Source organism: Bos taurus, chromosome 10, assembly GCF_002263795.3.
Source record: "Bos taurus isolate L1 Dominette 01449 registration number 42190680 breed Hereford chromosome 10, ARS-UCD2.0, whole genome shotgun sequence".
NCBI lineage: Eukaryota > Metazoa > Chordata > Mammalia > Artiodactyla > Bovidae > Bos > Bos taurus.
The window spans coordinates 100,228,145-100,255,659 of record NC_037337.1 but is presented as its reverse complement, the minus strand read 5'-3'; the positions used below and the strand labels follow the sequence as shown (position 1 = coordinate 100,255,659).

Sequence of the window (27,515 nt, the reverse complement as noted above, 5' to 3'; positions counted from 1 at the left end):
TTCAATATGCTATCAAGGTTGGTCATAACTTTCCTTCCAAGGAGTAAGCGTCTTTTAATTTCATGGCTGCAGTCACCATCTGCAGTGATTTTGGAGCCCCCAGAAATAAAGTCTGACACGGTTTCCACTGTTTCCCCATCTATTTCCCATGAAGTGATGGGACCAGATGCCATGATCTTCGTTTTCTGAATGTTGAGCTTTAAGCCAACTTTTTCACTCTCCTCTTTCACTTTCATCAAGAGGCTTTTGAGTTCCTCTTCACTTTCTGCCATAAGGGTGGTGTCATCTGCATATCTGAGGTTATTGATATTTCTCTCAGCAATCTTGATTCCAGCTTGTGCTTCTTCCAGCCCAGTGTTTCTCATGATGTACTCTGCATAGAAGTTAAATAAGCAGGGTGACAATATACAGCCTTGATGAACTCCTTTTCCTATTTGGAACCAGTCTGTTGTTCCATGTCCAGTTCTAACTGTTGCTTCCTGACCTGCATATAGGTTTCTCAAGAGGCAGGTCAAGTGGTCTGGTATTCCCAACTCTTTCAGAATTTTCCACAGTTGATTGTGATCCACACAGTCAAAGACTTTGGCATAGTCAATAAAGCAGAAATAGATGTTTTTCTGGAACTCTCTTCCTTTTTCCGTGATCCAGCAGATGTTGGCAATTTGATCTCTGGTTCCTCTGCCTTTTCTAAAACCAGCTTGAACATCAGGAAGTTCACAGTTCACGTACTGCTGAAGCCTGGCTTGGAGAATTTTGAGCATTACTTTACTAGCGTGTGAGATGAGTGCAATTGTGTGGTAGTTTGAGCATTCTTTGGCATTGCGTTTCTTTGGGATTGGAATGAAAACTGACCTTTCCCAGTCCTGTGGCCACTGCTGAGTTTTCCAAATTTGCTGGCATATTGAGTGCAGCACTTTCATAGCATCATCTTTCAGGATTTGAAATAGCTCAACTAGAATTCCATCACCTCCACTAGCTTTGTTTGTAGTGATGCTTCCTAAGGCCCACTTGACTTCACATTCCAGGATGTCTGGCTCTACATGAGTGATCACACCATCATGATTATCTGGGTCATAAAGATCTTTTTTGTACAGTTCTTCTGTGTGTTCTTGCCACCTCTTCTTAATATCCTCTGCTTTTGTTAGGTCCATACCATTTCTGTCCTTTATCAAGCCCATCTTTGCATGAAATGTTCCCTTGGTATCTCTAATTTTCTTGAAGAGATCTCTAGTCTTTCCCATTCTGTTGTTTTCCTCTATTTCTTTACATTGATTGCTGAGGAAGACTTTCTTACCTCTCCTTGCTATTTTTTGGAACTCTGCATTCAGATGCTTATATCTTTCCTTTTCTCTCCTTTGCTTTTCGCTTCTCTTCTTTTCACAGCTATTTGTAAGGCCTCCTCAGACAGCCATTTTGCTTTTTTGCATTTCTTTTCCATGGGGATGGTCTTGATCCCTGTCTCCTGTACAATGTCACGAACCTCTGTCCATAGTTCATCAGGCACTCAATCTATAACATCTAGGCCCTTAAATCTATTTTGCACTTCCACTGTATAATCATAAGGAATTTGATTTAGGTCATACCTGAATGGTCTAATGGTTTTCCCTACTTTCTTCAATTTCAGTCTGAATTTGGCAATAAGGAGTTCATGATCTGAGGCAGAGTCAGCTCCCAGTCTTGTTTTTGCGGACTGTATAGAGCTTCTCCATCTTCGGCTGCAAAGAATATAATCAATCTGATTTCAGTGTTGACCATCTGGTGATGTCCAGGTGTAGAGTCTTCTCTTGTGTTGTTGGAAGAGGGTGTTTGCTATGACCAGTGTGTTCTCTCTCTCTCTCTCTACTAGCCTTTGCCCTGCTTCATTCCGTATTCCAAGGCCAAATTTGCCTGTTACCCCAGGTGTTTCTTGACTTCCTACTTTTGCATTCCAGTCCCCTATAATGAAAAGGACATCTTTTTTGGGTGTTAGTTCTAAAAGGTCTTGTAGGTCTTCACAGAACCGTTCAACTTCAGCTTCTTCAGCGTTACTGGTTGAGGCATAGACTTGGATTACTGTGATATTGAATGGTTTGCCTTGGAAACAAACAGAGATCATTTTTTGGTTTTTGAGATTGCGTCCAAGTACTGCATTTCGGACTCTTCTGTTGACCATGATGGCTACTCCTATTCATTAGCTGCAGGCAAGTCACAGGTGCTGTCTTACCCTCAAGGGTGTAAACAGCAGGGGCAGGAATCTTGAGGCCACCTGAGGTCTGTTGGCCACATGGTCCTTCACCTCACAGAATCCTTTTCTTCTACTGAATTACTGTAGCATACATGGGAACTGCTAATATGACACAAGGTCCTTTCTGCAATGTTCATCTGTGGGTATATGTGTGTATGTAAGCGCATTTGTCCTCTCTAATAATATTATAAACTCCTGGTAGGTCTGTACTTCTCCCATATTTCTTTCAGGATGCTGGACATATAGGAAGCACTTATGAAGTGTTTGCAGGATAAAATAATGACCTGAATAACAAAAGCATTCTTCATGGATAAATCCAATGATCATGCACTCATTCAAAATGGATGAGAGGCACAGAGTGGAGTGTCTAAGAACAGGAATGCTGGAGCCAGACTGTCTGGGCTGAATCCCGGATCTGTTACTCGCTCTGAGGCTTTAGGCAAGTTGCTTATCCCGTCTCTGCCTTAGTTTCCCCATCTGTGACCTAAGTATGATACCAGTTTCCTTTTCATAGAGTTCTTATCAGAATGAAGTTAATAATCATGAAGTATTTTGAACTGTGCCTGGCTCACTGGCAGTACTATGGCTGTTGATTAAAAATTAAATGCCTCCCCTGAGTCAGATGCTGTGCGAAGCACCAGAGCACAAGGATGAGTGAGACGGAGTCCCTGTAACCAAGACACACGCGATCCAGAAGACAGGCATGTTATTTCTCTCTCTTTACCTGCCATTTCAGTACTCAGAATGAAAACACAGGTTCTGCCATTACTGGGCATAAAATCCTTAGTCAATATGTAGATAATATTGAAAGACCATTTTTGAATTGTTCTTTTTGAAAGACAGAGAATGTTTTCACTAAAACTTATTCAGGATAGGGAAAACTTGTATTGAAGTGTGTTCAAGAAAGAGTTAACTTTCAAGACAATCTATTTAAAATTGCAGAAAGAAACTTGCAAGCTGCTTAAGAACTTGCATATTTAGACCTCAAGAGTCTGTCTGGATTACAGAGGGGACAACCCCACTGAGCTGATGGGGTTCAGTGGTCTGGTGCCTAAGACACGTCTTCATAAAACACACTGCATCCAGAGGAAGACTATCGTAACAATGCTTGAGAAAAACCATTAGAGGAACTAGGAGTAGGTATTCAGCTTGAGAAAGACTAAGCAGGACAATGAGAATTACTTTCCAGCATGGAAGAGCTCTCTGGTTCAGGAGGAAAAACCTGTATTTGCTCTAGGAGATAGGATGAGGACTAGATTTCGATCAGTCACAGTTGAGGGCTGTCTGAGAGAAGATGACTAACAAGAGCATTGGTTTTGAAGTCAAAGAGGCCTGAGTACCAACCTCAGCTTCATGGAACCCTTTGTCCTTTCACACTGGTCCCCTAGCATCTCTGGCCTCTGATCAGGGCAGAATTCCAACTGGGTACCGCCCGCCTTTTTGCACACGATGGGAGAGGAGGTTAGAAGAGGGGTGTCCTTCAGCTTGAAATGCTTTTCTCTGTTTTTTCGGAATGCCTGAAAGAAACTGAAAGTGTTAGTCACTCAGTCATGACCAACTCTTTGCAACCCCGTGGAGTGGAGCCCACCAGGCTCCTCTGTCCATGGAATTCTCCAGGCAAGAATACTGGAGTGGGTGGCCATTTCCTTCTCCAGGGGATCTTCCCCAACCCAGGGATTGAACCTGAGCCTCTTGCATTGCAGGCAGATTCTTTATCATGTGAACCACCAGGGAAGCCTGGTGAACTTACATTTGTCCTTCCAGACTCAGCCAGAAGCTGATCATAGCGATAAACCAGATATTCCCACTCCACTTAGAACAGTGGTCCCCAAACTTTTTGGCACCAGGCACCGCTTTCATGGAAGAAAGTTTTCCCACAACCTGGGGCGGTGGAGGGGTGGAAGGGGCGGGGATAGTACTGAGAAGATTCAAGCAAGTACAGTTACTGTGCGCTTTATTTCAGTTAGTATTCCATCAGCTGCACCTCAGATCATCAGGCATTAGATGCCGGAGGTTGGGGAACCCTGACTTAAAATATCTACCTATTGAGTATACCTGCCTGCTAGAATTATATATTCCCCTGTTCCTCACTTTCGCCACCTGATGCAAGAACTGACTCATTGGAAAAGACCCTGATGCTGGAAAGATGGAAGGCAGGAGAAGGGGACGACAGAGGATGAGATGGTTGGATGCCATCACCAACTCTATGGACATGAGTTTGAGTAGACTCCGGGAGTTGCTGATGGACAGGGAGGCCTGGCGTGCTGCAGGCCATGGGGCTGCAAAGAGTCGGACAGGACTGAGCGATTGAACTGACTTGAGTGTTCCTCACACCGTGAGTCTTTGGGAACAGGGCCATGCATCTTATTCACCTTTCTCTTTGCAGCATTTGGGTTCTAAGAAAAGCAGTTTGAATGAACAAGTGTTTTCATTAGTAAATATTATGTGGCCTGTCCACCCTTGGATCAAAAGTCCTTAAGTGTTGGGAACTCCAGTCACAGCACTTGTTTTTGCTATTGATATTGACATATTTGTCTTCAATGTCTTGTCCAGTTGAACAGATATATTGCCAACATCATCATTTCTCTGATTCCAGGGGTATCTAGCCCCTAAATTTTCATTAAAAAAAAAATTTATTTATTTGGCTGTCCTGGGTCTTAGTTGCAGCATGTGGGATCTAGTTCCCTGACCTGGGGAACTTTGGTCAAACCCAGGCCCCCTGCTTTGGGAGAAAAGAGTCTTAGCTATTTAACCAGAGAAGTCCCTAAATTCTCATTCTTTTGCAGTGGAAAAGGTGCTGCCCCTGGGGTGGTGTTGAGTGTGGTACGGAGAGCACACAGTCAAGATTTGGAGACTGAAGATTTCACCTCACTCCTCCTCCCAGGCACCATCATCTCTATGGGAATGGAGCATTCTTTCAACTTAGATTCTTGCAAAGGATGGTAATATTTTTCCTTTTAAATTGTTTTCCGAGGATGGTAATTCATATAGTGAGGGATAGTTGGTACCCACCAAGCTATCAAGGCAGATTATAATTAAACGTTTAATTCCCTATTTTTTAATATTCTTGTATCTTGGTACCCATCAGTTCAGTTCACTTCAATTCAGTCGCGTCTGACTGTTTGCGACCCAGGGACTGCAGCACGCCAGGCCTCCCTGTCCATCACCAACTCCCGGAGTTTACCCAAACTCATGTCCATTGAGTCGGTGATGCCATCCAACCATCTCATCCTCTATCATCCCCTTCTCCTCCCCGCTTCAATCTTTCCCAGCATCAGGGTCTTTTCCAATGGGTCAGTTCCTTCCATGCAAACATAAGCCAGGTAATAATTTCATGCCACTGGCTTTGAAGGCATTGTTCCAACGGCTTGCCGTGTCGGGGGCCATTGCTGTCTAATCACCGTGGTTGTGGGAAAACAAAGCTGAAGCACTTGGTCAGCAGTGGCACTTGCGGATTGTGAGGGAGGAGGTTCAGCTGTGTCCAACATTGCTTGGGTTTTACCATCATTTTCTATTTTTAAAATTCTTTCATTTTCTTCCCGATTCAATTAACAAGTTTTTATTTAGTGCCTACTCTCTGCCCAGTAGTGTCCTAGGAATTCTAGGAGATATGAAAGAAGCCTACATGAAACAATTTTTAACGTTCTTGCCAAGTGTGGGGATCACTGTGGAATGGAGTGGTGAGCAAGTTGTCTTGGAAGCCGAGCCTTGTATTGAAGCATGGAGAGCAACGGAAGGCTTAGACAAGCGGAAGGCGGGCAGGAGGTGCTCTGAGCCAGGAGACTCGGCTCATCAGGGGGCCTTAGGGGAGAGGAGAGAAATGCGGATGGTCAAAGAAGCTGAGGCTGGTTTATAATTAAGGCCCAAGGTCAAGCAGAGCAGCTTAGCTGTGAGGATCCACTGGGAGTGATAAACCCCAGGGAGAGGTCAGCCTAGCATTAACAATGGAAAGAAGAGAGAGCAGAAACCAGAGGCGTGGAGACCACCCTTGTTGCAATAATCTAGATGTAAAATGATGAGGGGTGAAGGTTTGGACTAGAATGATGGCGGGGAGGTGGCATTCAGGGACAAAGAGCAAAGAAAGCATTCCTGAGACATTTCAAAGGAGGAAGTAGCAAGCAGGTCTTGAGGATAGGCTGGGGATGGAGAGAGAGAACGCTCACACATAATGTCAGTCTTTCTAGTTTATGAGACCCAAAAGTGACTCATTTTCTCTTTTCTTCCCTTGCACACACATTGACCCCCTCATGGCATCCAGCTGAAATTCAGTTATAAGCAGAATCGATTTTTTTCCCAGTTGGAAACGTGCAATCTTATTTGCTTTGAGCTCCATTACCCAATCTGAGTCTTGCCTGGGGTTTGTTCTCCCATAGCACTTCTAGGATGAAGCTTTCCCCTTAGGCCTTGTTAGTCCTCACCCACTGAACCAGAAGTCCTTTGAGAGCAGGGACCATGAGTAAGTACTCAATAAGTGTCAGTTAACTGTTGAAGAAATGAAATCTAAATGAAATTTAACATAAGAAAGCTTTCCAGGGGCTTCCCTGGTGGTCCAGTGGTTATGAATCTGTGCATCAGGGTTAGATCCCTGGCTGCAGGATCCCACAGCCCTGCCTTGCAGATGGCTGCTGCAACTAGAAAAAAAGTCCACAGGCTGGAAGGAAGACAAAGCTTTCCAGAAACAAAGCTATTTTAAAAATAATTTACATTAAATTTACATAACAGAAGTTTCTCTGCTCCAGTCTCTCAAACCACTGGCCAAGTAAGAGCGAAACACCTATTATGATGGTGTTAGGACCACACGGTTATTCCTTGGCTTAAGTGTAGACTGCAATAATAGTAATAATAATAATGATGATGATGCAGTGTAATAATACCATATAATAATAAAAGTTGCTATTAGGGGTCAGAATGAAGCACTTCAGTATGTTTTACACACGTTGCTGAATAGTGATTATTTTCATTATTTCACAGGACATGAGCAGGCACAGAAGGTTAAGAAATTTGCAAAGGTCCTCCAGCTAGTTAGCGTTGGCAGCTGAGATTCGAACCCAGACAACTAGACTCTGGAGTTCGCCTATCCTTAAAGCGCCACTTTGGACGCATGAACATACAGCTCTGCTGAAGACCGAAAGGTTATTTGAGGCATATCAATCTTTCTAGAGGCTTCCCCGGTGACTCAGACTGTAAAGAATCTGCCTGCAGTGCGGGAAACCGGGGCGCAGTCCCTGGGTTGGGAAGACCCCTTGGAGAAAGGCATGGCAGTCCACTCCACTATTTTTGCTTGGAGAACCCCATGGACAGGAGCCTGGTGGGCTACAGCCCATGGGGTCGCAAGGAGTTGGACACGACTGAACGACTTTCACACAGTCTTTTTTAGGGGAAGGGGACTTTGCCACCCCGTATACCAATCCTTCCCACCCTGTTATCAATCCTTTTTTTATGGAGTATGCCCTTAGACGAAAGCAAGGGAGAAGAAATAGACTATTTGAACAGTTTTCAGACATGTAGACGAGTAAACGAATAACTCCGGCGATAATACCCTTTTACCGATCACCTAGTAACGCGGGAATAACACCCTTTACCTGGCACCGAAATGTTACCCCCTCCTCTCATTTTTATTAAGGCCTCGCTTTATTTGGAAACTCTTAAAATAAGCGGTCATATGATTCAAACAAGCAGCGGCGCGCCCCCTCCCCGCGGCCGGGCGCAGCTGTCCGCGCCTCCCCCGCTCGCATTCCAGCCCTCTGAGGTCACGGGCCGCCGCCGCCTCTCCGGATCCGCCCGCCCGCCCGGCCCGGGGGAGGGACGCCCGGGCCCGGCCGCCCCGCTGCTCCGGCCGCGCGTCCTCCGGCTGCCCGGCCCGCGCCGGGCCTCTGCGTGCGGCGCCGCTGGCCCCAGCTGCGGGCCTCCGCCCTCGGCGCGGGGGAATGCGCGGCGGGCCGGGGCCGGGGAGACAGGAGCGAGGCGCGCGGGGCCCGTGAGCGCGCCGCGGCGCGGGCTGGAGTGTGGGAGCGGCTGCGGCGGCAGCGCGGCGGGGCCCCGCGGGACGGGCCGCTGAGCGGGTCGCACGGCCCCGAGGATGCGGCGGCGGGAGCAGGTGAGGGCGCGGGGCGCGGGGGAGAGACGGGGGCTGAGCGCGGGGCTGTGTCCGCCAGCCGGCACCCCCGAGTCCGGGGAGGACGCGTCCCGGCTGCCCAGACCCGAGGCACGGACGAGCGTAACAAAGAGAAAACTCTTCCAGGCTCTCTTCCACTTGAGGCATTTGCAGAGGGGTCTTGAACTTGTATTCGGAGCTCCTCGGTTGATTGTGAGCGGCTTAATTCTGCATCGGGGCTTTAAAAGTCTTAGGTATGTTTGTGCCTCTCGGAATATTAAGTGCGAGATTTGCCAGATAACTTTGGCGAGAAGGAGAGGAACGAAGGACTGTTTCGTGGTGATGGCTTGTTTTGCTTTTGGAGTAAAGAGTGTTTACTCTGGAAGGAAGAATTCTTGGGTCTGCAAATTCCGACTTGTGATTTCTGCAAATCCTGATTAGACTGGCCGCTTTTGGCATGCCCGTCTTATTTTCTTTTTTGCTGAGAAAGCCTTATAATAGCGTATGCTCGCAAACGGGTTCAAAATACTCCGTGTGCGCCAGGTGACAACCGCTGTATGCCTAAGGGTTGCTGACAGATTTTTTTTTTTTTAACTTTGGGATATGATAGGAATTTTATTCTGAAAGTAGTTGTCTGTTGTTTCCAGCCCATTTTATTCTCGAGTTTTACGCATAAATGTGTTCAGGACAAATATGCGTTGGATTTAATGCTATATATCTATTCATTATTCTAAGAATAATACACTTTTAGAGATTATTTTATTTGAAAGCATCATTAGTAAAATTACACGTAATGAGGACTCTAGCAACAAAGCAGAAAACTACAGGATTCAGAATTTAAAAGTGTATTTGAGAAGCCTCTGAGAGGGGATGTAAAAACATTAAAATGAATAAATACCTCAGTCTACCTTTTGAATACTTGAACATGATTAATATATACCTATTTTTTAAATTTCAAAACAAAGTGATCTTGTAGAGAAACAAAAGATCTTAGTGTATTTTCCTGCAAAAGCTAATTATGAATGTCTATTTAGTAATCAGTTAAGACTTCCAGACGCAGCTACCTTTCAAATTATTTCATATTATTTTACACCTGAAACAGACACCCCCCCAAAGCATCTTCAATTTCTACTCCTCTATTCAAACATTTGTAACTTTATGACAATATTTGGTAGCAAATACTGTACATAACTGAAAATTGTGTAAATTGTTTCACACACACATACCCTTCCACTTTTTCAATTACTTTTTATATAACATCTACCAAAATAAAAAAGAGAAAACGTTGGCTTGTCTTTATCCTTGATGCAATAAAATATTTCAAACTCAGGGACAGCAAAGTTTTACTCTGCTTCATCAGAGCTTAAATTGATAATTATATAATGTAATATCTATTGCCTTCAAGGCGTAATTCTATATTTGCAGTGAAGTGAATACTATGTTTGAACATCCCCAACACAAATTTTCATCTTTCCTCTGTACAACTTAACTGTTCTGTTTCCAGTTACCATAATTTGTATGTAAAATTTAAATTCATTACCTTATCTCTTGATAGGGTATTTAGCATATCTATCTATAAGGGTATCTATAATCTTTTAAAATTTATACATGCATGGCTCATAGGCATTTTTCTAGCTGAAAGCTTATTATTTCAAGTTCTCACTTCTTGATTTTTTTTTTTTTTTTTACTTTTCATTTTGTCTCAACGAGCTATTTGGTTTATACCCTGACACAAACAAGAGCACTGAAAACTGCAGGTGGAGCCCATGTCTTTTCATAATATCTATTTTCTATTCCCTTCTTAATAAGGTTATTTTACCTTCCAGAGGTACACAGCAAATGCTGTTAAATTAACACAGTGGCTTATGCACTTCTAGTTTTCTTTCTTCTTCTGGCCTTTTCCCTCTATTTCCTGTTTTTAACTTTTATTTTTCTGGCTATCTGTGGAGAGCTCAAACAAACAAAACCCAAACCCAGACAACAAGAGCAGAAAGTCGTGGTTGGGTCCTTATTAGAGATACAGCCATGTATGTAATTATAGCATGCTTGTAATCTGCTTAAGAGCAAGGACGGCTTAGCAATTGATTCCTTTTAGACTTTCTGTAGGGCTTCCCTCGGAGAAGGCAATGGCATCCCACTCCAGTACTCTTGCCTGGAAAATCCCTTGGACGGAGGAGCCTGGTGGGCTGCAGTCCATGGGGTCGCGAGAGTCTGAGCGACTTCACTTTCACTTTTCTGCATTGGAGAAGGAAATGGCAACCCACTCCAGTGTTCTTGCCTGGAGAATCCCAGGGACGGGGGAGCCTGGTGGGCTGCCGTCTATGGGGTCGCAGAGTCGGACATGACTGAAGCGACGCAGCAGCAGCAGCAGCAGCAGCAGCAGGGCTTCCCTGCTGGCTCAGCTGGTAAAGAATCCGCCTGCAAGGCGGGAGACCTGGGTTCAGTCCCTGGGAGAAGGAACGGCCACCCACTCCAGTACTGTGGCCTGGAGAATCCATGTACAGTCCACGGGGTCGCAAAGAGTCGGACACGACTGAGAGACTTTCACTAGACGTCTCCACAAGGCCCACTGGGGGCTTCCCCGGTGGCGCTAGAGGTAAAGAACCCGCCTGACTAATGCAGGCAGAACTAAGAGACAGGGGGGGTCGATCCCTGGGTCGGGAAGATTCCCCTGGAGAAGGAATGGCAACCCACTCCAGTGTTCTTGCCTGGAGCATCCCATGGACAGAGGAGCCTGGTAGGCTACAGTGCCTGGGGTCGCAGGGTCCAACAGGACTGTTGGACTGCAGCGACTTAGCACACACGCCTAAAGGCCCGCTCCAGGGCCTTGTCCTCAGAGGCGCAGTACACTTCAGTGAGATGGAATTACAAAGTGTGAGGTCTGCCACAGCCTAGCGTAAGAGCTAAACGCTGGTTCTCCTCACCCCCGCCCCAACCCCGGCCCAGCCCTGAGAGCCCATCACCTCTGGGGCTGAGGCGCAGTGGGGGAGGCGAGACCGAGGAGGGCGAGTCTGGGGTCGCCCCCGGCTCAGCCCGCCCCGCTGTGAGGCCGAGAGAGCGCCGCTTCTCCCGAGGACCGGCTTCCGAGTCCGCGGGGGGTGACGCTGGCCCTCCGCGCGGCGGTTCCCGGCCCCGGCGCAGGGTAACCAGCTGCGACCGAGTCCAGGGCTGCGTCCTCGGAGGCAGCCTCTGTTCAGAAGACGACGGAGGGCGGGGGCTGTCCCGGGATTCTGGCCATATCTGCGATTTTGTCGACTTGTTGCGGGGGGGAATTAAAAAAAAAATCCTGTCGGTGTCAAAGTTCCAAGCTGCCGCTCAAGGCCGTTTTGCTTCCGCCCAGGAATTAACGCACCAACTGGCGTGCTTAAAAAAGTTTTACGTCACGTGTTTGGGGGTGTGTGTGTGTGGGGGGGGCAGTTCTGAGGTAAAGGGACCCGGCTCAAACCGCACGCTTGTCTGCGGGGGCTCTAGGCGGGTCCTTTAAGCGTTCCCTCCGGCGTCAGCCCGAGCCTGTCCTCTCTCCGGGAGCGTCCGTTCGGAAACGCGGCGGCAGACGGAGGGTTCCGGCGCCTCCGGGGCCGCCGGTTGCCCGGGCAACGCCGCCCGCTCTTCCGGGAGCGAGGAGTCGGAGCCCTCGGCGCAGTTAGCCGCACGGGCTCGTTGAACGCCGTGCTCGCGTCTTTATCTAGGGTTGGAGTTTTAAACCTCGTCCCGCTCCTCTTCAGGGCTGTGGCGCCGCCTCGGGGAAGGCTCACCGCCTCTAGGCGTCCCCACCCGGAGACGGGCGAGGGCCGGGCTTCTCAGAGCTGACAGGCTTCTGCTTGGTAATCCGGTCAGCAGCGCGTGTAGAGTCTTTTACAGTTTGTTTATAAATAAATCGAAATGGTGACGTAAACATCTGTAAACCGGGAAGTTCTGCACATGCCTGTTAAGTGTTCACCTCATTTGAACCTCACAGCTGCCACATGTGACGGGAAGATTCCATTCGGGTTCGGCATTAATTTGCCTAATTGGGACTTGAACACAGCTCTTTTGGAGGTTTTTTTTTTTTTTTTTTGGCAATTAACTCACTTAAGGGCTAAAGATACAGTTGGAGTATCGGGGAGCCAAAAAGAGTTAACTATGAAAAAAACCCCAAAATTTTAGGAAAGAGGACCACTGATTATCGCTACTAAATTTGGGGCTATAGTGCCAGCCCTTGTCTCGTTTCAACCTGAAGGTAGCCGCACGTGGTGGCTACTATTTGTGGAATTGAATGAGGGGTGGAGTCTGACCCGGGGCCTAACACACCTCTGCTGTGAAACTTCTCCAGCCCCTCCCAGATCCTTCTAAGGCCTTTTTTTTTTTTCCAGAGGGAAGATAAAGCTTATTCCTTAGATACAGCTTTTATTGATTTTTATTTTTAAAAACAAAGCCGGAGTTGCTGTCGCCCCTGTAACCAGCGTCCCTCTCTCCCCAGCACTGGCGTGGGAGCTCCCATCACCTGGTCTTTGGAGACTCGGTTGCTTTTTGATGGCAGCAGCTTCTGGGTGAGCAGTCCGAGACTCCGCAGTGCTCTTCCTGTCGGGACGGGATCGCTTCTCTGGCCATCACCACCCTTGGACTGCTGGCGGTGCTGTTCGCTTTTTACCCCTCCAGCTCTTGAAGAGAGAAGAAGATGCCACTACCATTTGGACTGAAACTGAAACGCACGCGGCGTTACACCGTATCCAGCAAGAGCTGCCTAGTTGCCCGGATCCAGCTGCTCAACAATGAGTTTGTAGAGTTCACGCTGTCCGTGGAGAGCACTGGCCAGGAGAGCCTGGAGGCTGTGGCCCAAAGACTGGAGCTGCGGGAGGTAAGCCACCCCTCCCCCCCCTCCCCCGCCCCCCGCCCCCCGCCCCCCGCAAAAAAAATAAAACTGCAGGCCGCTGCTGCTACTGCTGCTAAGTCGCTTCAGTCTTGTCCAACTCTGTGCGACCCCATAGACGGCAGCCCACCAGGCTCCCCCGTCCCTGGGATTCTCCAGGCAAGAACACTGGAGTGGGTTGCCATTTCCTTCTCCAATGCATGAAAGTAAAAAGTGAAAGGGAAGTCGCTCAGTCGTGTCCGACTCTTAGCGACCCCATGGACTGCAGCCTACCAGGCTTCTCCATCCATGGGATTTACCAGGCAAGAGTACTGGAGTGGGGTGCCATTGCCTTCTCCAGCCGAATTTTGCTCCTTCCTTCCAAGCTACTATAAATGCTCGCTGGCTGTATCTTCTCAGAGTACCTCCCTGGCCAGGATAATCTGGGGCTTCCCTGCTGGCTCAGATGGTAAAGAATCTTCCTGCAATGCAGGAGACCCAGATTCCAGCCTTGGGTGGGAAGATCCCCTGGAGGAGGGCATGGCAACCCACTTCAGCGTTCTTGCCTGGAGAATCTCATGGAGAGAGGAGGCTGGAGGGCTACAGTCCATGGGTTGAAAAGAGTCAGACACCACTGAAGTGGTTTGCCACACAGGCGCTAGGATAACCTGAGTTGAGCTTGTGAGCCCCTCTCCCTGTGAGGAGGGAATGAAACAGAGCAAAGAGCGCTTTTCTTGGGGATGCCCATTAAAAGAACTGGAGAGGGTTGGATGGCATCACCGACTCAGTGGACATGAGTTTGAGTAGCTCCGGGAGTTGGTGATGGACAGGGAGGCCTGACGTGCTGCAGTTCATGGGGTCGCAAAGGGTTGGACATGGCTGAGCGACTGAACTGAACTGAGATGAGGTTTGTTTTTTTATACTTACACATTTATTTATTTATTTGGCTGTGCCAGGTCCTAGTTGCGGAGAAGGCGATGGCACCCCACTCCAGTACTCTTGCCTGGAAAATCCCGTGGACGGGGGAGCCTGGTGGGCTACAGTCCATGGGGTCGCTAAGAATCAGACACGACTGAGCGACTTCACTTTGACTTTTGATTTTCATGCATCGGAGAAGGAAATGGCAACCCACTCCAGTGTTCTTGCCTGGAGGATCCCAGGGACGGGGGAGCCTGGTGGGCTGCAGTCCATGGGGTCGAGAAGAGTCGGACACGACTGAGCAACTTCACTTTCACTTTTCACTTTGACGCGTTGGAGAAGGAAATGGCAACCCACTCCAGTGTTCTTGCCTGGAGGATCCCAGGGACGGGGGAGCCTGGCGGGCTGCCGTCTGTGGGGTCTCGCAGTCGGACGCGACTGAGCGACGCAGCAGCAGCAGTAGGTCCTAGTTGCAGCATGCACGATCTTTTAGCTGCCATGTGTGGGATCTAGTTCCCTGACCAGGGATGGAACTCTGGACCCCTGGGTTGGGAGTGTGGAGTCTTAGCCACTGGACCACCAGGGATATCCCCACAATGCCTGAGTTTTGAAAATGTATATATGTTCTCCCAAAATGTAAACCAGAATGAAACAGGAATGCGTGTTGGCATCTGCGTGAAGAAGCCATCTTGGAAATGGGTCCTTTCAGCCCCCAGGCATCTGGCAGACACCTAGGCAAGTCCTGCCCAAATTCTTGACCCACAGAACTGTGAGCAAGATAAAATAGTTGTTTTAAGCCACTTAAAAAAAGAAAAAAGAAAAAAGGAATGCATTTTGGAGTGTCCAAGTAGTTCTGACCTTCTAGTATTGACCCCACATGGGTCATCCTGATTTAGTAGCCACGTTCATTCATTTGTTCAGCATTCAGTGACTCTTCTGCTCGTGCATTCCTGCGTGCTTAGTCACTTAAATAGTGTCCAACTCTTTGTGACCTCGACCTTTTGGACTGTAGCCAGCTAGGTTCCTCTGTCCATGAGATTCTCCAGGCAAGAAGACTGGAGTGGGTTGCCATGCCCTCCTCTAGGGGATCTTCCCAACCCAGGGATCGAGCCCTGGTCTCTTACGTCTCCTGCATTGGCAGACAGGTTCTTTACCATCTGAGCCACCAAGGGAAGCCCTTTGTTTTCCACAGGTCAAGCCAGATTTTGAGAGACATGTTTCGGTTTGCATTTGTGGTTTCTGCATCAGTTTAGTTGTTTAACCTTAGGTGAGGAATGTGACCTGTCTGAGCTCTGGTTTCCTCATCTGAACCACGGGGTAACAGTGATGCTAACGCTCGGAATGACTGTGTGATTTAATGTGCATGTAAAGCGATAGCTCCGATAACTATAGTCTGTTACAGCAATCATAGGATTTTCCTGGAAAAGCCCTAAACCCAGTCTGAAGGAAGTTGTGGCATCCTCAAGCATCCACATAATGTCTTGCATTTAAAATGTAAGGCCTGTGAAGAAAAGGGCTCTAATTAAACCCAGGTCTCTTCTGGTCTTTGGCTGCCTGTTTCTAGGGTAAGAGAAAGATGGAAAAGCTAGTTATTTCACTTAAATGCCTATGTTATAGTCTTGACTGGGAAATCCTGCTGATCTATAGTTTATGAAAAGTCAAGAATAGATAAACTGTGCCCCTGGTGAGCATCCCATCATTGCATCAGTCAGTATTAAAGACAATTATTAAGGGCCAGGCACATTGAAAAAGACCCTGATGCTGGGAAAGATGGAGGGCAGAAGAAGAAGGGGACAACAGAGGATGAGGTGGTTGAATGGCATCATCTACTTGATGGACACGAAAGGGAGGGGAAAGTCGCTTAGTCATGTCTAACTCTTTGTGACCCCATGGACTGTAGCCCTCCAGGCTCCTCTGTCCATGGAATTCTCCAAGCCAAAATGCCAGAGTGGGTAGCGTTCCGTTCTCCAGGGGATCTTCCCAACCCAGGGATTGAACCCAGGTCTCCTGCATTGCAGGCAGATTCTTGACCAGCTGAACCACCGGGGAATTCCAATGGACATGAGTCTGAGCAAACTCTGGGAGGTGGTGAAGGACAGGGAAACCTGGCCTGCTGCAGTCCATGGGGTCACAAAGAGTCGGACACGACTGAGCGACTGAGCAGCACATATAGGTACCAGGAGCTCAGCCTGGCGTTAGTACCGGTAGGAGACAGGCATGAGGCACGCGATGATGAAGGAAGCAGGAGGCGCTGTGGACATTAGGGAGAGGCAGCGGAGGGAGGGCTTCCTGGGGCGAGTGATGTCTGAGCTGGGCCCCGAAAGATGGGGTGGGGTGGTCAGTCAGGGGCTGGAAAAGACTGGCCCCACATGGCCAGAGATACGAGGCAGGTAATCTGCCTGGCACCTGGGGAGGCAGAGGTAACGCTGCAGACCAGGGCCCCCCCAGTGCGGGGTTCTTATGGTTTGGGGCTTGTCCTGCAAATTAGGAAGTTAGTGAAGAGTTTTTATTTTTTAACTTTATTAAAAAAAATTGATTTTTTTTTTTTTGGCCACACTGCGAGGCATGCAGAATTTTAGTTCCCAGACCAGGAATCAAACCCGTGCCCCCCTGCAGTAGAAGCATAGAGTCTTCACCCCTGGACTGCCAGGGATGTCCCAGTGAAGAGTTTTTTAAACACGCATGTGGCGTGATTGTTTTTACGAAGCCGTGCCGCATCTGGAGAAAATGATTTGAAAAGAGCGGTTGTGGTGCAGATAGCAGTCACTTGGATCTGGATGGGGCTGAGGAGGAGTGAGCCGAGTCTGGAGATCTTGGGGATCTACCTGTCAGGTGCGGAGGGACTGGCCAGGGTCTAGGTGGATCCTAAGGTTTCTGGTAAATGGTGGGGATCCCCCCCAAGGGAAGAAACGCAGAAGGAAGAGCAGGCTGGAGGGGAGTTGGCGGAGGCGTGTGGGCCGCTCACCTCCGACGCGCTGAGCTTCCCGCCCCAGTTGGAGATGCTGAACAGGCAGAGCATACGCGGGTCCGGAGCTCAGGTGAGAGGAACCTTAGAAGGAAAGGAAGTGCAGCGGCCCAAGAAGGGGAAAGTGATCCAGAAGAGCCCGCCTCAGTGACTGGACCTGCCTGCTTGCGTTTGTTTAGTCCCGTCTCTTTTGTTCCCTTCACCCATTTTTCCTATTTTGTTTGTTTTTTTTTTCCCTGTGGTTTCTTTCTCATGCACCTGGTCTGCCTATAACCAGTAGAGTCAATTTCTTGAAGAACTGTCGTTAATTTATTAATTACAATAAATTAACTCTGGTTAATATGTTAAGACCTGAAAAGTCCTTATAAGCACAGGTTGAACTGAACCCACAGGCATTGCTTTGCTTCTCTGTTAGTCAGGAAGCCCAGAGAAGTTGCCATCCCTTATTTGCGATTATCAGACTCAGAAACGAGCAGCTTCATCCAGCTGTGGGTATACGATGAGAGTGATTTTTTAACAGAAAGGAAGAGTGCTCTAGGTGGGAACAGGTGTGACCCCTAGAAAATGTCTTGCCCCCCGATGGGCTGTCCCACCATTTCCAACATTTTAGTACAGTCATGGTCAGAAAGTTAGTTTGTATAGCAAACTTTTCAAAGCTTCAGAAGCTGTGCTCTGTAGGATATAAACAGGTGGCTTAGGCCCAGGCCTAATCCTACCCAATGACTGTTGAGAAATCATCTGAGTCAGGGCAGCGGCTGTTCTTATTTTGTGTCCATACATCACTCATGAGATTCAGTCAAGAGATAATGGTTTGTTATCTTGCACTAGTCTCCCGTCAAGAAAGCTAGAATCATAGCATGTAGATTTGGCTGATAAGATTTTGCTACTGCCCAAATTTAAGCTGGTAGCATAAATCTTTACTTTCTTTGATAGTTGAATATCATTTCATTTCTATTGTGAATCCACCTGCAATGTAGGAGACCCGGTTCGATTCCTGGGTCAGGAATATCTGCTGGAGAAGGGATAGGCTACCCACTCCAGTATCCTTGGGCTTCCCTGGTAGCTCAGCTGGTAAAGAATCCACCTGCAGTGTGGGAGACCTGAGTTTGTTCCCTGGGTTGGGAAGATCCCCGGGAGAAGGGAATGGCTACCCACTCCAGTATTCTGGCCTGGAGAATTCCATGGACTATTCCATGGGGTCGCAAAGAGCTGGACGTGACTTTCACTTTTCTATTTTTCTATCATGACAGTTACAAGGGCTATACAGTAATACCATTATAACGCTATACCTGGCAGCTTCAACTGTAGGGTAGTATTTTATTTCTTAAGCTGAATGTGTGATTAAATGATGTTTGTCAGTCTTCATAGTTTTTTTTTTTTTGACCATGTGAGATATTTGATAGTACATTAAGGAACTAAAACCTAAAAGGTTAGTATATTTATATCCAATATAGTTAACGTGCATTGTCAACTTTTTTCTGAACCCACTGTATTTGAGGTGTGAAAAGTGGCTTTTTAAAATGAGGTGGGGGGCGGATTGCTGCAGAAAAACATTGCTGTTCGGGATAGCAACAGCCTCTCAGAGCTGTTGAAATTCCTTGCATGTTGTTGAGTTTCATAACACTGTTTAAAGAGAGGCTGTCAAAGTTTTTACAGAATTTAAGGGGAATTGTGAAAGTGTGTGTTACCAAGGTTTGATGGAGGTGTGAGACAAGAGTGTGTCACCCACGGGGCAGTGTGTCTGAAAGGATGTTGCAGTCTAGAGTGAGATGGTCAGACCTAGACGTGCTTCAGAGAGTAAGCCCTGTGTCACCCCAGCTCATTGGGAATTTGTAAAACCAGGATGCAAGTGCAGTCATGTACGATGAGATACAGAATTCCGGTATCTGATCGTGAATTATGATGAGGGCTCTGAGTGTGTGTGCCCCCGTAGGCAGGCCGCTGGGAGTCAGAGCAAACCGGACATGGCTTGGTGAGCGTGGAATCAGGGGAAGTTGCGCGGAAAACCTCACGTGTGTCTTCCCACGGGGAGCGGCCGTGCCCCCGGGACAGTCGCGGCGTCCTGTCTGGGCCGTCCGGGCTGGCGCTGCCTCTGTCGGCCTCTTGAGAAGGTCGGCCTGGTCAGCGACTGGTGAGACGTTGGCCAGCTGCTTGGAAACTCCTGGGTTTGGTCCCAGTGTTGCCACCTACCAGATGTGCGCTCTTGGGCCAGTTTCTTAATTCCCAAGCCCAGTGGCTTTGCATCTGTGAGCTGGGGCTGATACTGTTTGAGCTAGAAAACTCAGCAGAGCCCCTGGTGTTTAGGAGACTCCAAGTGTTGCTCTGTGGCACTGTTGTCGGTGTTGTGACTCCCATTTCCACGCTATGCTGACCGACCTCTTCAAACGAACTCCTTTCTTTTATAAGTGTCTTTGCTTCTTCCTTTTACTAAGAGAATACATGTTTGTTTATAAAATGTTCTTATATCGATAGTACAAATAAGGAAAGTGGCCACTGGTAATGGCACTTCTTACCTTATTAAACAGAAGTTTAGTAAAGCACTGTAATTTAGCAGGTATATTGGAACCTCTGTTTTCCTGCCAGGGGTAATTAATTTGTACAGCGTCACTGCCCACAAACAGAGCTTCAGTAGGTCTTTACTTCTCTGTTTCTTCCCTCTTGCTCTCAAACTAACCTCTAGGATTTAAACAAACAAGCAAACAAAAATGAAATTTTGACTTAAGGTTTATATTTTTTCTCTAAGGCATGTCTTTCTTCAGGAATTCTTTAAAAGCTTATATTACATTTGATAATCACATTTTAATTGTGCTCTCCTGGGTTTTAATTAGATTCATTGCAAAATATTATTTATTTTCTTAAAAATTTTAATTCATTTATTATCTCGGCTATGCTGGGTCTTCGTTCCTGCATGTGGGTTTGTTTTTTTCTCTAGTGTGGCGCGTAGGGCCCCCCCCTCCCGCTGGTCCAGGCTTCTCCCCGCTTGCGGTGGCTTCTCCTGCTGCGGAGCGCGGGCCCGGGCGTGCGGGCCCGGTGGTTGCGGCTCCTGGGCTCTGGAGCTCAGGCCCGAGGGCTGTGGCGCGGCTCAGCCGCTCTGGTATGTGGCGTCCTCCCGGCTCAGCTGTCCTCCCGTGTTTCCTGCACCTGCAGGCAGATTCTCGATCGCGGAGCCACCGGGGACGCTCCCTGTCTGCAGCTTCTTGCTCAGCAGACTGCCCTTGCTCCATATGCTTTTAATCGTTGTGTGTGTGTGTGTGTCTTCATTCGTTGATACACATTCATCGAAACTCACTAGGCACCCTGTGCCCGGGGCCTGTGCCTGGGGTCGCAGTTTATGGAGCTTCGGAGGACCCAGCAGAACTGGTTTCTACCTCCCACCCCCCTCACGGTACCTCACATTCATATGATCCAGCTACTTTCCTTCTTGGTGTATGTCTTAGTCCACTGAGGCTGCTCTAACGAAATATCACACATGGCGTGGCCCATAACCACAGAGAGTGATCTCTCACCCTTCTGGAGGCTGGGGATCAAAGGTCAAGCTGTCGCCTGGTCAGGCTCCACTGAGAGCCCTCCTCTTTGGCTGGAGGCTTCCTGGTATCTCACTGTGTCCTCACACGGCAGAGCAGGGGAAATGTAATTTCTTTTATAGCATGTCTGTCTTTATCTTAATGTTCTTATTCAGTTTAAATTTGCATTTGGTTGGAGTTTTTAAGTTTTTAGATCTCCAGTTAGGAAAACAGGACATTTTAAAAATCCTGGAAGCCTTCTGGGGACTTCCCCGGTGGTCCAGTGGTTAAGACTCATTGCTAGGTCTGGGTTGGATCCTGGTCAGGGAACTGGGATCCCACAAGCCCCGTGGCACGGCCAAAAGAGAAAAAAAACAAACCTGGAAAGCTTTTGAAGATAACGTTTTCATGCTTCTGCTATGATACATAATGTGTTAGTTTTATAGCTTAAGTTTTAGAGGGCAGTTTTCTTTCAGCTGTTTGTGAATATTTTGTGTAGAGGGAACAAGGATCCCCATTGTTTTCTGCATGTAGAGCATATATACATAACTTTTCCAAATAACAGTTTTCAAATGGCTACTAAGCACCCCTAAGGTTATCTCTGAAGCACTTTATTGAAAAAGTTAAAGTCTAGCAAAACTTAGAAGTTCTCACTATGGCCTCTCATTTTAAAATTATAATTTGATATTTGGTTACTTTGTTCTGATTTATCACAGATATTCAGAAAATTGTATTTGAAATGCATCACACACGAGCCAGGTTTTTCTCCTTGGTATGTAACCTCCGTCATAGTAGGACTGTTGTATCACCAGCGTCTGAAGTGGTGCCTGGGCCTCCTACTGTGGGCTTCCCCAGGGGTTCAGCAGTAGAGGACCCACCTGCAGCGCAGGAGACAGCAGGTTCCATCCCTGGGTTGGAAACATCCCCTGGAGAAGGGGACGGCAACCCATTCTAGAATTGTTGCCTGGGAAACCCCATGGGCGGAGGGGCTTGGTGGGCTACACTCAGTGGGGTCGCAGAGAGTCAGACGTGACCGAGGGAACACCACCACCACCACCCCACAGTGCGTGGTTGCTGAATCAGTGTCTGCTTAGTTTAAAAGTTAAGGTTCTTGCTTTGAATTTAGACTGATAAGCAGAGACCACAGTTCAGTCAAGTCAGCCTTTATTTGCTGTATGATTTTACTTCCTGGAGAGAGTTGAACATTTACAGACTTTGAGCAGAGGTAGCAGAGAACCTCTTTTCTTTAGACTTTTTTCTTTTTCATTTTGAGATTCTTCTGAAATACTTAGAGCGTGTGTTTCAGAGGCTGTCTGGGATGAGATTGCTCTGTTGGGGGAATGGCAGCTTCTTTGCTGAACTTTAAACCGATTCTTCTCACAGTGTTTTCTGGCAAATGGGGACATTTTTTGGCTGTGGGATTTGTTGGAATCAAAGAGGAATGGAGCATTTAATACAAACCATTGCTCTCAAGCACTACTTTAGAAAGTGTTCTTGGCCATCAGAGTGTTTTATTTTAAATTAGCATCTTAGGTATTCCAAATATCCACTGACCTTATCTTGACTGTTATCTGAGTAGGCCTCAAGAATTTCATGCGCATTTCCGTCTGTACTAGCTATTTTCATTTGGACTCTAAAAATAGCTGAAATACGTGTAAGGTATTGTAGAGTACCTGCAAACTTTTTAGCCTTTGGGCTGAGCATTTACTCATTCAGGTATGTAAGTGATAAAACAGTTAAGGCTGAGTTACAGACAAGGGTCAGTAAATTAGTTTGACCTATTGGATCATCTGAAGCAAATTTAAATCTTAGATTGGCCTCTCTATCTAAGTAAATAAAGCTTTCCAAAGTCCAAACTTGATTATAAATGAGCAAGGGTTTTTCTTGATTCTTAGATTTTTCTGTTACTTCTCTTACTTGGTCTAAATAATTAAAACTAGTCATATAAGTAAGTAGAGGGGTTTTATGTACAAACATGGAGATATTATGCACTTTACAATAAAGTATCACGCAAGTTATTACAGACTTTGGACACCTGTTTACTCAAAGAAACGGAGTGTTCAATCTTCACTGAATTTCTAATAAATTTAGGGGTTCACGGTCTGAGATGTTCTGCCAGTGCTGGATTTTTCACCTAAGAGACATTGGCGATGTCCTTGAATGTCTCTCACCAGTGGTCTGTCCCAGCAGTGTGGTCTCGTGACCGTATGGAATCGAGAGCGAATTTGCTCGTATACAGAGGTTTGTGAGTTGGTAACAAAATGGCAGACAGGGGAACTGATGCAGTTTTAGGGGAGCCCTCCAAGCTCTTCACTATCCTTGGTGCTTACGGCTTCAGATCTCATTCCTTGTGACACTAGATGCCGTTAACAGCTTTCTGCCATCCTCCTTGTGGGTGGATGAGCGTTGTTGCTGGAAGCTTAGCATCTCTTATTTAATGCTCACAGTGAGTTGGGCATTATCTCTTCCATTTTAAAAGGAGGAAACTGAAGTTGTGTAAAATAGGGTGATTTTGCAGTGCTAACCTGGGCAACCATACAGGTAATACGCAGAGGAGCCAGAATTTAAGTTTGTATGTGTCAGACTTCTTCTGCTTGAACTTTGACCCTTAAAGTTGTTTTTTTTTTAATGAGTTTTAAAATCTTAAGTATCATGGACCCTTTGGAGAATCTGATCAAAATGCAGAATCTTGCACACAATTTCAGGCGAGTGTAGGATCCACCCCTCTTTCCATTCATTGATGAGCTCAGGTGGTGGACCTCGAAGCCTCTTGGATGAGGCAGTCTTTCCCCTTCTCTGGGCTAAACAGGGTCTCTTTCTTCCCTACTCTTTCTTTTTCCAGAGGGAAGGTGGTAGTAGTGAACATTTGTGAAAAATTCAAGACCTTCATATTTTTAAGAAAATAATTTGCCTCTGAAGTATCACTCCTTACCCCTTTCCCCAACCAATGCCTGTTTTGAATGGCCTTTAGATTTTAGGAAAGGGCATTGGAGGTATTCATTTCCTCTCTTGGATAACTTACTGTTACCAAAAAAAGGAAATCTCCTTTCAAGGAGGAAAGGGAGCAGGTTGTGAATGGTAGCTCCTTCATTGCGCCTCTGACGGTGGATCCTCGTCCTTCTCCCACCAGGCAGCGCCTTTGTGCCCACCCAGGCAGTAGGCGTGTGGCCCTTCTCCCCTGACGGGATGGGTTACTCATATTTCCTTCATGCATTAACCAACCCCCCCCTACTCCCCAGCCCCGCGGCCGGTTGTTGAGCAGTCTACTTCATTCTTCTTGTCAGAATATACACCCTGTCTGAACTTGGCTTTTTCTTTTCTGTTAACAAAGCTTTTGCTCATATCACTGTTTTAAACAATATGTTGCTTTAGCAAATATTTTTCTATTTGGTCCTCTAAGCAGTTTGTTCATACATAAATGTCACTTAGATTTATCTTTCAGTGAACTGACAGGATATCCAAAGGCAATTTAAATTCCTAAGAATCATCTTAAGATGTTCATCTCACTAGAATAAACATGCATGACCCAAATCCTATATGAGAAGGAGTGGCTTGTTGTAGAAATAACTCTTGTCAAGGGTTTGTGCCGCTTCATCTAGATTATCCAAATGAAGTCACTAAAAGGTGTGCAGGGTTTTTATTTATGACAGGACACTGTAATTGTGTTATTTTGAACAAGTTTTAACTGAGCAGGCTAGGAAAATATACAAGTAATTCCATGCTGGGTGGTGGCAGCTCATTTCTCTGTGAATCGAAAAACAGCTTGTCTTTGCTCAGTCATGTTATAATTATTTAGATGGCTCAGTCTTTGACTTGAGAAATTAATTTCCATGTCAAGTGAATTTTTAGCAGACATCAGATTCAAGCTTTATGGGCGACCAGGCGGGGTCCGGTGCTAGACACACGTGAGCACTCCCTGTGTGGCCGAAGGAGCACAGCTCGTCTGCGTCTTGTGTCTTTCATGCGTGATTGTTGCGTGTGGTAATAGCAGCAGCCTTCTACTGGACGCTGACAACGCGCCTAGCACTGCACTAGACGCGTCACACACACTCAGTCTCATCCTGAGCGTAACTGAGTTCCTTCCTCCTCCCGCAGTCTCAGAAATGGAGTGGACCAGAGATGGGCAGCGTGCACACCACGGGGAGAGAAGTGGAGGGGACCAGAGATGGGCAGCGTGCACACCACGGGGGGCCTGATGCAGGGGACACGCGTGTTGTGTGTGTGTTCAGTTGCTCAGTTGTGCCTGACTCTTTGAGACCCTATGGACTGTAGTCCCCCAGGCTCCTCTGTCCATGGGATTTTTCCAGGCAAAAAATACTGAAACGGGTTACCGTTTCCTTCTCTAGGGGATCTTCCCAACCTAGGGGTCAACCCTGAGCTCAGACCCACGGCTCCTGCCGGAGCAGGCGGGCTCTTTACCACTGGGCCGCCGGGGAAGCCACTACTTGTTTAGTGTAGAGTTGTCTTTCTTTAGCCATTTCCGTTTTCTCTTTTCATCATGTAAATGTGTTCATTGGTTAGCATAATTTACAGAGAAAAGTGACTCAAGATGTTGTCCTTAAGTCAGCCAGTTAAGCTCAAGAACTATACCACTGAGAATGAAAATATTCCAAGTGATATCCTTTCTCTTCCTTCTAGAGTTTGGAGTGGATTATCTAGAAAATAACCTTAATTCTCACCCATATTTTGCAAATGCTTATTTGTTTGTATTTTTGTTAATTGGCATTCGTTTTGAAGTCAGATTTACGTCTGAATGATGACTTAGCATGTTTGATAATGAAACATATGTCTAAGAGGGCGAATCAGTGTGTGTACAGAATCTGTCCCCGTTGCTGGAGGACGAATCAGTGTGTGTACAGAATCTGTCCCCGTGGCTGGAGTGCAGACCTCACTATCCACCACAGTGCTGCCTGGGCAGCCAGCAGGCAGCACCCCCGGCTACAGATGAGGCCTTCCCGCGGCAGGCTCAGCGCTTTTCCCTCAGCAGCGCACTGCTTTTTCTTTGAGCCATTGCCATTTTCCTAAAGAAAAGCAATCCAGTCGTTACATTTTTTTAAATAATTTATTTTAAAAGGAAAGAAAGAGAAAGACAAGGAAAAGTTGCCAGAGAGAAAGCCCTGTTACTGAAGGGCTAGCATTTAAGTGTAGAATTTTCTGTGCTACAGAAGACGTAATGAGAAATTTTATACTATTTCAGGGGACTTAAACTCTGATAACCAGAGGTAATGTTACTTGAGGACTTACTCTTGCGTGTTCTAAGCGCTTTAAATGTTTCTGTTTATTTCAGTTCCTACCAGGCCTATGAGAGAGGCAATCTCATACCCATTTTGTTGGTGGGGAGAGCTGAGGCCAAAAGGTGTTGAGTAACTTGCTCACGGTTAGGAAACCACAACAGGACTAGTGCTTCCGGCTCCCTGATCGGGACCTCCCCCCGCCGCCCCCACCCCCCCCCCCCCATCCCCGCCCCCCCCCCCCACCGGTAGGCAGCCTGGGGCCAGTGACGACCGAGCTCATGCCCTTAAGGGCCATTTGTCAGAGTTGCAGCCTCCCAAATCTGATGGAGATTGTTTTAAGTACTTTTGAAATTTGTTATCTTTTATTTAATTACTACAATCTATTTTGCTTAAAGTATGATGTTGGAAGTTGCATCAGGCAAGGAAAGATAAAGCCTGAGAAGGAGCATGAATCACGATCAGGCCTCTAGGCATGGTTCGGAACGTCTGAAGTGCTGAGCGTAGAACCGTTTGATAGGAGGCCTCTTGCGAGCTCGTTCCCTGGCAGAGTTGGAAGCTGCAGTCTGCTGAAATACAGCCCAGGAGAGTTGCCTGTTGAGAGATTTTCCAAAGCAAGATCTGGTTGCAGTGCTGTTGGATGGACTTGGAGGCTTCTAGAGTCAGAGGCTGCACACAGGCAAGAAAAAGTGGTGGCACTAGGGAGCCTGCTGAAGTTCTTGCTGCCTTTATTGTGGAAGCCGGGTCACTGAGATTCAGCTGCTCTGCACACAGGTGTCTTTCAATCTGTTACAGCAGTTCCTCCCACCACCCAAGTGTAACCATTCTGCCATCTGTGAATTACGGGCATGGGGACAGCGCCACCGTACACTGTTATTCCATCTTTAATTCTGCAAGTCATGTTTCTTTTTTTTTTTTTAATAGCCCTCATAGAAAAACTTTATTGGAAAGCAGGGAAAACTACCAAGATATGAATGAAGACAAAAAATAAAAAAAGTTCAGACATAAAGTGTATGACCTTGGTTTAAGTGGAAATGGAACCGTTTGGAAAATATAGTGACCTGTATTTTCACTTTGTGGCACTGCTGCTGCTGCAGCTAAGCCGCTTCAGTCGTGTCCGACTCTGTGCGACCCCAGAGACGGCAGCCCACCAGGCTCCTCTGTCCCTGGGATTCTCCAGGCAAGAACACTGGAGTGGGTTGCTATTACCTTCTCCAAGGCATGCATGCTAAGTCGCTTCCGTTGTGTCCGATTCTATGCGACCCTATGAACAGCAGCCCACCAGGCTCCTCTGTCCACAGGATTCTCTAGGCAAGAATACTGGAGTGGGTTGCCATTTCCTTCTTCTGCAAGTCATGTTTCTATCGTTTAAACTTTGGTTTTTGGCCACATCACGTGGCGTGTGGGGCCTTAGTTCCCTGGTCTGGGATCAAACCTGAGTCCCCTGCACTGGAAGAGCAGAATCCTAACCACTGGACCACCAGGGAAGTCCCTGTTTGTTTTTTGTTGTTGTTGTTAACTGAGACTTTTATCATTATATTCCCTTTTTTAACCATTACACTCCTTGAATATACGGTAGTTGGATATAGGAACAGAGAACAATTCCTGCTATCCTTAGTGCACATACGCACTAGTGGCTCATTCATTCTCTTCTGCTTCTGAGTAAAATGAAAATATTGTATATATTTAAAAAAATCTATTCATTTATATTTATTTATTTGACTCTACCAGGTCTTAGTTGCAGCATGTTGC

At 47.0% G+C, this 27,515-nt stretch overlaps 1 protein-coding gene across 2 annotated transcripts in view; it reads left to right on the top strand.

The window, feature by feature from the left end:
• The first annotated feature begins 8,020 nt into the window (after positions 1–8,020).
• Positions 8,021–27,515, top strand: part of PTPN21 (protein tyrosine phosphatase non-receptor type 21) — a 79,266-nt gene continuing 59,771 nt past the window's right edge. For both annotated transcript variants that reach the window (XM_024998161.2, XM_059890964.1), the window contains exons 1-2: positions 8,021–8,321; positions 12,778–13,155. In XM_024998161.2, the coding sequence (XP_024853929.1) occupies positions 12,976–13,155 (180 nt within the window). In that variant the 5' untranslated portion in view covers positions 8,021–8,321; positions 12,778–12,975. The remainder of the gene's footprint in view (positions 8,322–12,777; positions 13,156–27,515) is intronic.